General features: G+C 47.1%; 1 protein-coding gene across 1 annotated transcript in view; it reads left to right on the top strand.

The window, feature by feature from the left end:
- Positions 1 to 11252, top strand: part of ARIH2 (ariadne RBR E3 ubiquitin protein ligase 2) — a gene marked incomplete at both ends in the record, with an annotated part of 61927 nt that extends 50675 nt beyond the window's left edge. The window contains 8 exon segments of the mRNA XM_080696824.1: positions 1608 to 1725; positions 4317 to 4367; positions 4455 to 4476; positions 7600 to 7751; positions 8085 to 8228; positions 8781 to 8849; positions 10981 to 11064; positions 11181 to 11252. Of these exon segments, the coding sequence (XP_080552950.1) occupies positions 1608 to 1725; positions 4317 to 4367; positions 4455 to 4476; positions 7600 to 7751; positions 8085 to 8228; positions 8781 to 8849; positions 10981 to 11064; positions 11181 to 11252 (712 nt within the window).
- Between the last annotated feature and the right edge of the window lie 1353 nt (positions 11253 to 12605).

Below are 12605 nucleotides of genomic sequence, written 5' to 3'. Positions count from 1 at the left end.
CTGGAATATTCATGGTGGCATTTTAGAGAAACTATAAACTATATGGAAAATAGTTATGCTATCGTGCTAGTTATGACGCCTGTAGTCTCAGGACTTGGGAGGCTGAGACAGGATGATTGTGTGTTCAAGCACAGCTTCAGGAACATGGCAAGGCTCTCAGCAACCTGTAGAGACCCTGTTTCAAAACTAAAATTCAAAAGGATTGTGGGGCCGGGCGTGGTGGCGCACGCTTGTAATCCCCGCGGTTGGATGGAAGAGACAGGAGGATTGCACAGGTTCGAGGCCAGCCGCGCGCGCTGGCTTAGGAGACCCTGTTTCCAAAAAAAAAAAAAAAAAATGTAAAAATAGGTCTGGGAGTGTAACCCGGAGGTAGAAGGGCTTCCAGAAACCCCAGTGCCACCAAAAAAAAAAAAAAAAAACCAAACAAGAAAAAAGGATTGTGGGTATAACTCTGAGGTAGAATTCTCCTGGGTTCAACCTGTACCACACCAAAAATAAATAAATAAATAAATAAATAAATAAATAAAGTGTAGTTTATGCACACCTCCTGTCTTTCAGAACTTTGTTTAGGGTCTCTGGCCCACCAAACGTTAGAAGAGCTAATAGTTTTGTTTATCCTTTGTCCCATGGTATGAAGTTCTTTTCCTAAGGCTAACTCCCTAAGGACCTTTGCTGTGTGCAAAGTACCATTGGAATAGAAAAAAGGGACATTGAAGCAGGATTTGAAGGCGCACGCTTGTAATCCCAGTATTCCCGAGGCTGAGATCGGAGGATCGTGGTTCACGGACAGCCTTAGCTACTTAGTGAGATCCTTTGCAACTCAGTGAGACCCAGTTTCAAAATAAAAGAATAAAATATAGGGCTGGGGGTATAGTAGAATGTTCCTGGGTTCCATCCCCAGTACTGAGAAAAGGGGGGAGGTGTTTGAAAATATGAGAACCTAGCAGGATGAATACCAAGTATTCAAGTGTTTTTCTTTTACAATTTTAAGTTTGTAGTGCCTCAGATGTATCCTGACCCTACAGAGTTTGCAGGAGAAATTCTGGCTGTTGTGTGTCTTCAAGTGCAGGGCTGGCTAGGAGGTGAGGGGTGGCTTCCAGAAGTGAATCTCCGCCCTGCCTTGGATCTGAGTCAAGGGGTTCTTCTCAGAGTACCTCACCCTGCCCATCAAGAAGTTGGGCTCTGCCAGGCGTGGTGGCGCACGCTTGTAATCCTCACACTTGGGAGGCGGAGACAGGAGGATTGCACTGGTTCAGAGCCAGGCTTGCTGGCTTAAGAGACCCTGTTTCCAAATAAAAAAATATAGGTCTGGGAGTGTAGCCCGGAGGTTAAAGGGCTTCCAGGGACCCCAGTACCACCAAAAAAGAAGTTGGGCTCAGCTGGGCATGCTGAGGCACGCCTGCAATGCCAGTACTTGGGAGGCTGAGTAATGAGGGTCTCAGGTTTGAGAATAGTCTCCGCAACCTTGCGAGACTCTTTTTTTCAAAAGAAAACATAGAAAAAACTGGGGATGTAGTTTGGAGGTAGAATGCCTCCAGTACCAGAAAAATAAAAGATGGGACCCTGACTTAACTAGCATTTAAATGTTTTTCTTTTCTAATTTTAAGTTTCAAGTGTCGTCAGATGTATCACGCTCCCACAGACTGTGCCACAATCCGGAAATGGCTCACGAAGTGTGCAGACGACTCTGAAACAGCCAACTACATTAGTGCTCACACGAAAGATGTAAGGACTCCGTCTTACCTTCAGTGGATCTGCCCTCAGGGGTTCCGCCTAAGTCCCTGCTCTAGAGACTTGCCACCTGGGGCAAAACATAGCCCCAGGCCCCTTGCTGGAGACTGTGAGCACTCATCCAGACTTGGCAGAGTTTGTACCAGTTTATCATAGTGCATTTGGTGCATTTAATGTAATAAAATGTGAGCTGGGAGCCAGGTGTGGTGGTACACGCTTGTAATCCTAGTACTTGGTTGGGAGGCCGCAACAAGAGGATCACAGGTTCATGGCCAGCCCCAGCTGCTTAGCGAGGCCCTCCACAACTTAGTGAGGCTTTTCAAAATAAAAGATAAAATAGGTCGGAGGTAGACTTCTCCTGAGTTCAGTCCCCAGTACCACACACACACAAGTGAGCTGGGCATGATGGCACATACCTATAGTCCCAGTATGTGGGAGTTTGAGACAGGAGAATGACAAGTTTAAGACCAGATTCAGAAACTAAGATTGTCAGCAACCTAGCAAGACACTGTTCAAAACAGAAAACCAAAAGGACTGAGGTTGAGTAGGCATGGTGTTGCTGCCTTTAATCTCAGTACCTGGGCAGGAGTATTGTAATTCAGTATGCCAGGCATTGTACACGCCTTTAAATTCCAGTACTTGGAAAGCTGAGAAAAGAGGATTGCAGGCTTAGCAAGTAGTGAGACCTTGTTTTGAAATAAAAATAAAATAAGGGCTGGTGGTATAGCTTGGAGGTAGAATGCTCCTGGGTTCGTTTTCCAGCACCAAATAAATAAATAAATAATGTAAAAATACTTGGAAAAGGCACACTCTTGTAATTCCAGTACTTGGGTGGCTGAGACAGGAGGATTACATGTTTGAGGCCAGCCTCAGCTACTTGTGAGGCTCTCTGCAATTTAATGAGACCTGTTTCAAATAAAAGAATAAAAAAGAGGATCACAGGTTTGAGGCTACCTGCAGCAATTTAGTGAGAACTTATTTCAACATAAAAAATAAAGGTTGAGGGTGTATCTTAGAGGTAAAAATACCACTGAGTTCAATCCTCAGCACCAAAAAAAAAAGTACTTGGAAAAATAATTTTCCAGAATAGAACTGATTGAAAGAAAAGCCTTATTTATTTATTTATTTATTTATTTATTTATTTTTTGCGATTCTGGGAATGGAACCCAGGGGCATTCTACCTCTGAGCTACACCCCCCCAGCTCTATTTTTTATTCTTTATTTTGAAACAGTCTCGCTGAATTACAAAGGACAATAAGTAGCTGAGGCTGTCCTTGAACCATCATCCTCCTGTCTCAGGCTCCCAAAATGCTGGGATTACAAGTATGCACCACCACACCTGGCTGTTTGTTTTTTGTTTGTTTGTTTGTTTGTTTTTACTGTGTATTCTCCTATCCCTATATTATTTTTATTGTAAAACAAGGTCTTTCCAGCTGGGCATGGTGGCGCACACTTGTAATTTCAATACTTAGGAGGCTGACAGGAAGATCATAGCTTCACAACTAGCCTTAGCTACTTGGCTCCCCTGCAACTTAGTGAGACCTTGTTTCAAAATAAAGAATAAAAAAGGGAAGGCTGGGAGCGTAGCTCAGAGATAGGATGCCACTGGGTTCCATCTCCAGAACTGAGGAAGGAAAGAAAGGAAGGAAGGAAAGAAGGAAGGAAGGAAATAAGGAAATAAGCAGGGTCTTTCTGGGTTGCTAAGAGCCTTACTACTTGCTGAGGCTGTCTTGGATTCTTCTAATCTCCCAAGTACTGAAATTATGAAATTACAGGTATGTGCCACCATGCTCATCTTTAAAGAAAGTTTTTTTTTATTGAATGCCCACTTTCCTTTAATAGTCCTGCAAAAAGAGGCTGGTTAATATCCCTGTCTAGCCAGCCATGATGGCACACACTTGTAATACCAATACCTGGGAGGCCGAGACTCTAGGACTGCTGGTTTGAAGCCCACCTCAGCAACATAACAAAACTCTCAGTAACTAGTAAGACCCTGTTTCCAATTAAGAAATAAAATTGGGCTGGGGGTGTAGCTCAGATAGATAGAATGGCTTTGGTTTCGATCCCCAGTACCCAAAGGAAAAAAAAAAAGCCCTGCAGCCTCTAGGGGTCACTGAACCTCATCCCAGTCACTGTGAATTAGTAGACTAACAATCACAGCTGTCTCTTTCGTGGCCATTGAGACACAGCAGGGTAGTGTCTGCATTATTGCAGAAGCTTGCTGGCCTCTCTCAGAGGAAACCGCTTTTCATGCCCCTCTGGAAGCAGAGTCCAGGTGAGCCTGCTAGGACTTAATCCAGGTGGCAGCTCTGAGGTGATCTGGCTTGGATTTAACTGAGCGGCTTCGTGACAGGGGCAGATGGTGGGAAACTTAGTGGGGCTCAGCTGGTGCTTAAATTGTTCTGAGCTACACATGCTGACCTCATTTCCTTAAAATCCTGTTCGGCTTCATTGACCTGCCACATTTAAATGAGATGCCCCTCCCCACAAGTGCTTGCAGGGCACGGTTGCCAGAATCTTTGGTTAATTTGTGTTAGAAATAACCTGGTGGTGAGGGAGCCTAATGGCAGCCTGTGTCTCCACAGTGTCCCAAGTGCAACATCTGCATCGAGAAGAACGGAGGCTGCAACCACATGGTGAGCGGAGTCTGTGCGCTTTGCATGCAGCACCTGAAGCCCTTGGTCCGCATGCCCCTAACTGTTCTCTTCTTTTCCCTCTGACAGCAATGCTCCAAATGTAAACACGGTGAGTCCAGCCTGCTGCCCGCGGCCCAGTGGCGCAGTCTGTGTTTCTTGTGCTCAGGTCTCCACGGCTTGTAGAGTGTTCTTTTGTAGAGAACTGACAGACAAAGGGGAGCCATGGCCACTTGTAGTCATTTTAACCAGCACAAAGCAGCTTTCATTTTTAGTTTTCATTTCTTCTAATGCCACTATCGTCTTGTTGACAAATGTAGTCAGAAGCCATGTTTGGGATAGCTCTTGTGAACCAAGAGCCTCAAGAAGATTTTAGTACGTTCTTGCTATTTTTCTTGCCAAGACAGGTAAGTAGTGAGTGTCTGGCTTAACTGTTTAAATCAAGTTGTGTGTGGGTTTGCCAGAGGTATTAAAATCAGTTTTCCACGGGGTGTGGTGGCACACACCTTTGATCCCAGTACTTGGGAGGCTGAGACAGGTATATCACAGATTTGAGGCCAGACTCAGCAACTTAGTAAGAGCCTATTTCCAAATAAAAAAGAAGGGCTGAGGGTATAGTTCAGAGGTAGAATGCCCCCAGGTCAGCACTCCTGTTAGGAATAGTTTACATTATTAGAACCTGTTGGTTTTATTTTCCTTCCGGCCAGATCAAGTAGAACAGAATTCCTCCAAGTTTGTAAAATGTCCTCTGCTTTCTGGACAGCTACTTTGGTACTGATCCCGATGGCTTCTTTTTGTCAGCCTCTGCTGATGCATTCCCAAGAGTCCTCTGTAGTAAGAGTGTGTATGGCAAGATCCTACATGAGTGCCGTGACCGGAAGGTGCAGAATGAAGATAGGCCACGGTACTAGCACGTGTCTCTGATAAGGCCCCACTGTTTCTGCATGAGTGAGGGAGGAACACATCACACACATCGAACAACACATTAGTTGGGGTTGTGTTAGGGTATGTGCCTGTAGTTCCAGCTACCGGGAGGCTGAGACAGAAGGATCAGTCGAGCCCAGGAGTTCAAGGCTGCCCTGGGTAACATAGCGAGATCCCTTCTCAAAAGAGTAAACGGAAGCTGGGCATGGTGCCGCACACGCTCGCAATCCCAGCATTTGGGAGGCTGACAGGAGGATCATGGTTCACGGACAGTCTCAGCTATTTAGTGAGATCCTTTTTTGCAACTCAGTGAGACTGTTTCAAAATAAAGAATAAAAAATAGGGCTGGGGGTGTGGCTCAGTGGTAGAACACCCATTGGTTCCATCCCCAGTACCACAAAAAAATAAATTAGTAAATAAGTAAACAATCAGTAAATGACGACAAGATCCCAGTATCTACCGTATTCCTCATAGCCCTCAATGTGCCTCTCTCCAGGCATAGTCTCCTGTCTCTCAACATGTTAAATGTCATCCCTTGCTTTGCTATTTATTACACCACCTATTGAAACAACCCTAAGCAATGCACTTTAAGTACTAAGGATTGAATTTAGGAGTACTTTACCTCCTAGCCCGGCAAAATGTACCCCCACCAAAGGAAAAAAAAAGTGTGCTCTTTTAAAAAGAAGCGTGGTGGGGCATGCTTGTAATCCCAGCACTTGGGAGGCTGAGACAGGAGTATCGCGCAGGTTCAAAGTCAGCCTCAGCTACTGAGTGAGGCTCTCAGCAACTCAGTGAGACCCTGTTTCCAAATAAAATATAAAATAGGGCTGGGAGTATAGCCCGGAGGTAGAAAGCCCCTGGGTTCTACCCCTAGTACCACGAAAGAAAGAAGAGAGAGAGAGAGAGAGGGAGAGGGAGAGAGAGGGAGGGAGGGAGGGAGGGAGGGAGGGAGGGAGGGAGGAAAGAAAGGAAGGAAGGAAGGAAGGAAGAAAGAAAGAAAGAAAGAAAGAAAGAAAGAAAGAAAGAAAGAAAGAAAGGAAGGCTGGCCGGCCGGGTGTGGTGGCACACACATGTAATCCCAGTAATCGGGAGGCTCAAACAGAAGGATCACAAGTTTCAAGATAGTTTTGTTTTTCAGTACTGAGAATGGAACCCAGGGGCATTCTACCATTCTACCTCTGAGCTACACCCCCAGCTTTTTTTTTTTTTTTTTTTTTTTTTTGAAACAGAGTCTCACTGAGTTGCAAAGGGCCTAAGTATTAGCTGAGGCTGTCCTCAAACCACAAGTCTTCTGTCTCAGCCTCCCAAATGCTGGGATTACAAGCATGCACCGTCATGCCTGGCTGAGACCCTGTTTTTTGTTATTGTTGTGTTTTGGGGGGGGTGTTGTTGTTTTTTGCAGGTTTGGGGATGGACCCCAGGGGCATTTGACCTCCGAGCTACACCCTGTCTTATTTTTTATTCCTTATTTTGAAACCAGGTCTCAACGAGTTGCAGAGGCCCTCACTAAGTAGCTGAGGCTGGCCACAAACCACGATCCTTCAGGTCTCAGCTTCCCGAATGTTGGGATTACAAGCATGCACCACCACGCCCGGCTAAAAAAATTTTAAAAAGTAAATAAATAAATAAAATAGGGCTGGGGTAGTAGCTCAGAGGTAGAATGCCCCTGGGTTCAATGCCCAGGACCTTCAAAAGACAATTAAAAAGAAAGCCTTTATTTCTGGCTTCATGTATAAAAAAATCTTTCTAGAAGCTGGGCATGGTGGCGCACGCATGTAATCCCTGTACTTTAGGCTGTCAAGAGGATCCCAGGTTCACAGCCAGCCTCAGCCTCTTAGGCCCTCTGTAACTTAGTTAAGACCCTGTTTCAAAATAAAGAATAAAAAGAAATAGGGCTGGGGGTTGTGGTTTGGAGGTAGAATGCCCCTGGTTTCCATCCCCAGTACTACAAAAAAGCGAAAGAAAAACTCTTCCTAGAGTAAGTAAGGGCTATGAGGAGGGCCGTTTGCATATTTACTGTGTTCTAATGCTCAGGTGAGCTCGTTTGGCCATTTCCTGCTTCTCATTGTGGCATGGCCATAGCAGACCAGTGACTGCGGGCAGCCTTCGCTGTGCTGGATGGTGACGGCTCACAGCCTGTGCCATGGTATGGGGAGTACCTAAGGACGAGGACGAGAGGGACACGCCCCCTTCTAGAAGGAGGCGCCCTTGGGCTGTGCCTCCCACGGAGCAGGGCCTCTCTGTTTCTTATCTTCTTATGCTTCAGGAGCGTGGGTTGTCTTGGGATGACTGATCTCCCTCTTCTGCACAGACTTCTGCTGGATGTGCCTGGGCGATTGGAAGACCCACGGCAGTGAGTACTATGAATGCAGCCGGTACAAGGAGAACCCTGACATCGTCAACCAGAGTCAGCAAGCCCAGGCCAGGGAGGCCCTCAAGAAGTACTTGTTCTACTTTGAGAGGGTGAGTGTCCTCTCCTGCTCCTGCCCTTCCAGCGCAGGTGTCTTGCCCTGGCCCGGTGAGGTGGGGCCTGGGGACCTAGTCACTAGAGCCAGCCTCTGCTCTTGGGAGTCTGTGATGGAGCTCCTGCAGCAGGAGGGCTGCTGCCTGTTCTGGGGTGACATTCACTTTCCACCAGGCAGCCACAGCTGACAGGGCAAGATTGAGCGGTGGGTAGGACCGCAGGGAAGGGCTACAAGGTAGAAGAATCGGTGGTCATGTCCTGCCCCCCGTGGTGGCCATCTCTGTACCTTCCTGGGATTCCTGCACTTTGTTCCTTCCTTCTCTTCTTTATAGTGGGAAAACCACAACAAAAGCTTGCAGCTAGAGGCACAGACATACCAGCGGATTCATGAGAAGATTCAGGAAAGGGTCATGAACAATCTGGGAACTTGGATTGACTGGCAGTACCTACAGAATGCTGCCAAGCTCCTGGCCAAGGTATCTACCAGTGCACTCCTGATCCCCATTCCCATGCCTGCTCTGCAGGGCACAGACCCTGAGGGTATATGGCTGCAGCTCTGAGGGGCTGGGCCCTCTTCATGCTTGCTTGCGGGTGCATGTTGCCCCCTTCAACCTACCTAGGACCCAGCCCTCTGCTGGGTGTCCAGGGAATTTTGAAGAGGAATTTTACTGCCTCTGCTGGAAGAGAAAACCTGAAACCCTTCCTTTTTCTTTTTTTCCCTCTCTGAATCATTCACAGGGAAACACAAGATTGCCCTTGGACAAATATTGAAATATATAAATGAACTATGATGTCAGTAATAAATCAGTTTAGGAAAGGATCTTTAAGTGTTCTGTGACCATTTTCATTTCAGTTTTCCCTGTGTCTTTCCCTAGTCTGTCTGTTAGTTTGGCTTCCTTTCTTTCAGGCCCATATTTGTTGGTAGAGCCAGGCTAATTTGCACGGTGATGTAAGAACTGTAAGAAACAGCTGAGATGCGGTTGGTTAGAATCACAGACACAGGTTCCTTTTCCTCTCTCCTCCTGCAGTGTCGATACACCCTGCAGTACACCTACCCATATGCTTACTACATGGAGTCTGGTCCCAGGAAGAAGCTGGTAAGGCGAAGCAGTCCCTGCCTCCTGTCCTGTAGACAGAGGGGCCCTTGTCTATCAGTGCTTAAGAGTGGGGATCTGACCTTGGTCACTGGGAGGGCAAAATCAATGTAGAATTATCCAGTTGCAAGATTTCATTTCCACTCTGGGCATCTCCAAAATAGACCTCAGGTACTTTCAGTAGTGAGGCAGATGCGCCTAGACCGGTGAACGGTGATATTGACCGACTTATTTTTGTCATACTGGGTTTTTTTTTTTTTTTTTTTTTTTTTTTGTGGCACTGGGGTTCCTGGAAGCCCTTCTACCTCCGGGCTACACTCCCAGACCTGTTTTTACATTTTTATTTGGAAACGGGGTCTCCTAAGCCATCGCGCAGTTGGCTTCGAACCTGCGCGATCCTCCTGTCTCTGCCTCCCAAGCACGGGGATTACAAGCATGCGCCACCACGCCTGGCTGTCATACTGGGTTTTGAACCTTGGGCATTCTAACCCTGTGAACTATGCCTCCAGCCCTATTTTCTCTTTTGATTGTTTTTGTGGCACTGGGGATTGAATGCCAGGGGCATTGTATCTCTGAGCTAAATCCCCAGCCCTACTTTATTTTGAAATGGTCCTGCTAGGTTAATAATAGTCTCACTATTTGCTGAGGCTGTCCTCAAATCTGCATTTCTCCTGTCTCAGCCTCCTAAGTAGTAGGATTACAAATGTGGGCCACCACACCTGGCTATTTTATTTTTTTATATTTTTATTTTTTATTTCTTATTTTTGTGATACTGGGGATGGAACCCAAGGGCATTGTACCTCCGAGCTACACCCCCAGCCCTATTTCTTAGTCTTTTTACTTTATTTTGCGGGTCTGGGTATAGAACCCAGGGGCATTCGACTTCCGAGCTACACCCCCTGCCCTGTTTTTTTGTTCTTTATTTTGAAACAGGCTCTCACTAAGTTGCAGAGGGCTTCACTAAGTAGCCGAGGCTGTCCTCGAACTGTGATCCTCAGGTCTCAGCCTCCGGAATGCTGGTATTACAAGCATGTGCCACCACGCCCAGCCAGTCTTTTTACTTTTGAAAGAGGGTCTCACTGAGTTGGGAAGGGCCTCATGAGTAGCTGAGGCTGTCCATGAACAGCAATCCTCCGGTCTCTGTCTCCTGAAGGTTAGGATTACAAGTGTGCACCACCACTCCCGGGTTATTCTATCTATCTATCTATCTATCTATCTATTTATTTATTTATTTATTATTTTGGTGGTACTGGGGTTCCTGGAAGCCTTTCTACCTTCGGGCTACACTCCCAGACGTATTTTATTTTTGAAAACAGGGTCTCTTAGGCCAGCGCAACTGACTTCGAACCTGCGCGATCCTCCGCCTTCCAAGTGCGGGGATTACAAGCATGCGCCACCATGCCCGACTATTCTTTTTATTTTGAAACAGGTTCTCACTAAGTTGCTAAAGCTATCCTTGAACCTGTGATCCTCCTCTTTCATCCTCCCAAGTACTCACAACTGTGTGCCACCACTACCTGGGTACTTTTTATTTTAAACAGAGTCTCCTTAAATTGTTGAGGCTGCCAGGTGTGATGGCACACACTTGTAATCCCCGGGCTTAGGAGACTGGGACAGGAGGATTGCATAGGTTCGAAGCCAGTCTCGGCTACTTAGTGAGGCTCTCAGCAACTTAGTGAGACCCTGTTTCCAAATAAAATATAAAATAGGTCTGGGAGTATAGCCCAGAGGTAGAAGCCCCTGGGTTTCACCCTCAGGAACATAAAAAAATAAAATGAAATAATAATAATAAATTGTTGAGGCTGGTCTCAAATTTATGATCCTCCCATCTCAACCTCCCAAGTATTGGGATTACAGATATGTGTCACCACACCCAGCTCCCAACCCTTTTTTTTTCTTTTCTTTTTCTTTCTACCCCTGAGCTATAACCCCAGCCCTAATTTTATTTATTTTTTATTTTTTATGTTTTTAATTTTGAAACAGGGTCTCACTAAGTTGCAGAGGGCTTAGTGGCTAAGGCTGGTTGTGAACCTGCGATCCTCCTGTCTCAGCCTCCCAAGTACTGGGATTACAAGCGTAGGACACCATTCCTGGCTTCCCCTCAACTTTTGACCCTCCTGTTCTACCCATACAGTTTGAGTACCAGCAGGCTCAGCTAGAAGCTGAGATTGAAAACCTCTCTTGGAAAGTGGAGCGTGCAGACAGCTATGATAGAGGGGTGAGTACCTGGTGTCCTCTGTGGTGCAGGTGAGGGAGATGCTGGTGGGTGTTGGGTGGGCTTTGATGCCCTGAAGCCCTGGCAGGTCGGTGTGCCCATCTGGCTTCCTTCTGCAGGACTTGGAGAACCAGATGCACATAGCAGAACAGCGGAGGAGAACCCTGCTGAAGGACTTCCATGACACCTAGGCTGGGACGTGGGAGTGCCGGGCTGCGGGGGCCGTGGCTGCACAGCCTCTGCCACCGTACTGCATGCCGCAGGCTCTGCCCTTCATGAACCCCGGGACGGCCAGGGCCCACTCCTGAGAGACACTGGCAACACACCTTTTGGTTGATTTCTGTTTTCTTCTCATCTTTTTGCTTTTTGTTTCTACCAGGGTAAAGGCCGTGTTGAATTGAATTGGCCTCTTTTCAGGACTTTTGATTCCCCCTGGATGGTTATTGGGAGGGAGGGAATTTTTCTTTTTCCTTTTTGAATGGCTTTTTAATAGTATTAGATCATTACAACTTATGTAATTTTCAAAGGTTGTACAATTATTAAAAAAAAAAGGCAAACCATAGTATAACAGCCCTTTTAAAAAATAAATTGGCATCGGAGTGTTTTACTTAGACTGTTGCGTGCTGCCTTGCCCTGCCTCAGAACACCTGTCCTGCCGGGGCCCAGGGTGGCTCTGCTTCCCAGCTTTCCACGCTTGGTCCAGCAAGCTCCAAGGAAAGACGGCTGGCGGCAGGTGGTCGGGGCCTCTGCAGGCCTGTGTGATAGGCAGGCAGCACAGGGCAGGACAGGACCCTTCTCTGAGGGCCTGTCTAGATTCTTGATAGTGAGGTTTGCCTGGTGTGGCAGCCAAGGCCAAAGCCCATAGCAGGACCTCACTGCACTGTGGCATCCAAACTAGAAAGTGCTGGTTCAGCAGGGTGCTTCCTTTTGTCTCCTAAATACAGAGATCCATTTTTGAAGTGAATTTTTTTCCCCAAATAAATCTGCTTTACCTTGGTGTCCCTCCTTTTGTGCCAGTATTCAAGTGGTGTGACTCTGAGCCGGCACAGGCGGCCGCCCCTGACCTTGTCTTGCTGCGCTCTCCTCAGACATCAGGGCAGAGTTGAGCACGGCCCTCCCATGGGCATGGCCTTCCTGCTTCAGGATCTGTTTGCACAAGTTTTTATGTTACTCGGAACATGTCCAGTAGCTACGCAGGTGGTGGGCCGTGTTCCCTTTTGCCTGGTTCTGGCTGTCCGAGGACCCCTCTAGCGCCCGGAGTGTATGTCCAGGCGAGTCCGCGAAGAGCAGCTTTTGCACAGTCGCGTGCAAGGGAGCCAGCGTTTACCTGGCATCCTGCCGTCTTGTGGGCCTGTGGGCCTTGGGGGAGCTCGGTCCGTGACCTCCGGGGCTCCTGCGGCTTTGTTGAGTGCCTCCACTCTGAGACTGGCAGAGCTGTCTGTACTTGACAGGGCCTCCCTCCCCATTTGGGAGAGCCTATAGGAAAGGCTGTGAATATTGTACTAGAAATTCTTTGATATTCATACATTCTCACCTCCAGTCAA

Source organism: Muscardinus avellanarius (genome assembly GCF_963383645.1).
Source record: "Muscardinus avellanarius genome assembly, chromosome: 5".
Lineage (NCBI taxonomy): Eukaryota > Metazoa > Chordata > Mammalia > Rodentia > Gliridae > Muscardinus > Muscardinus avellanarius.
The sequence above is the reverse complement of the archived record's forward strand: the minus strand, read 5'-3'. Positions and strand labels throughout refer to the sequence as shown.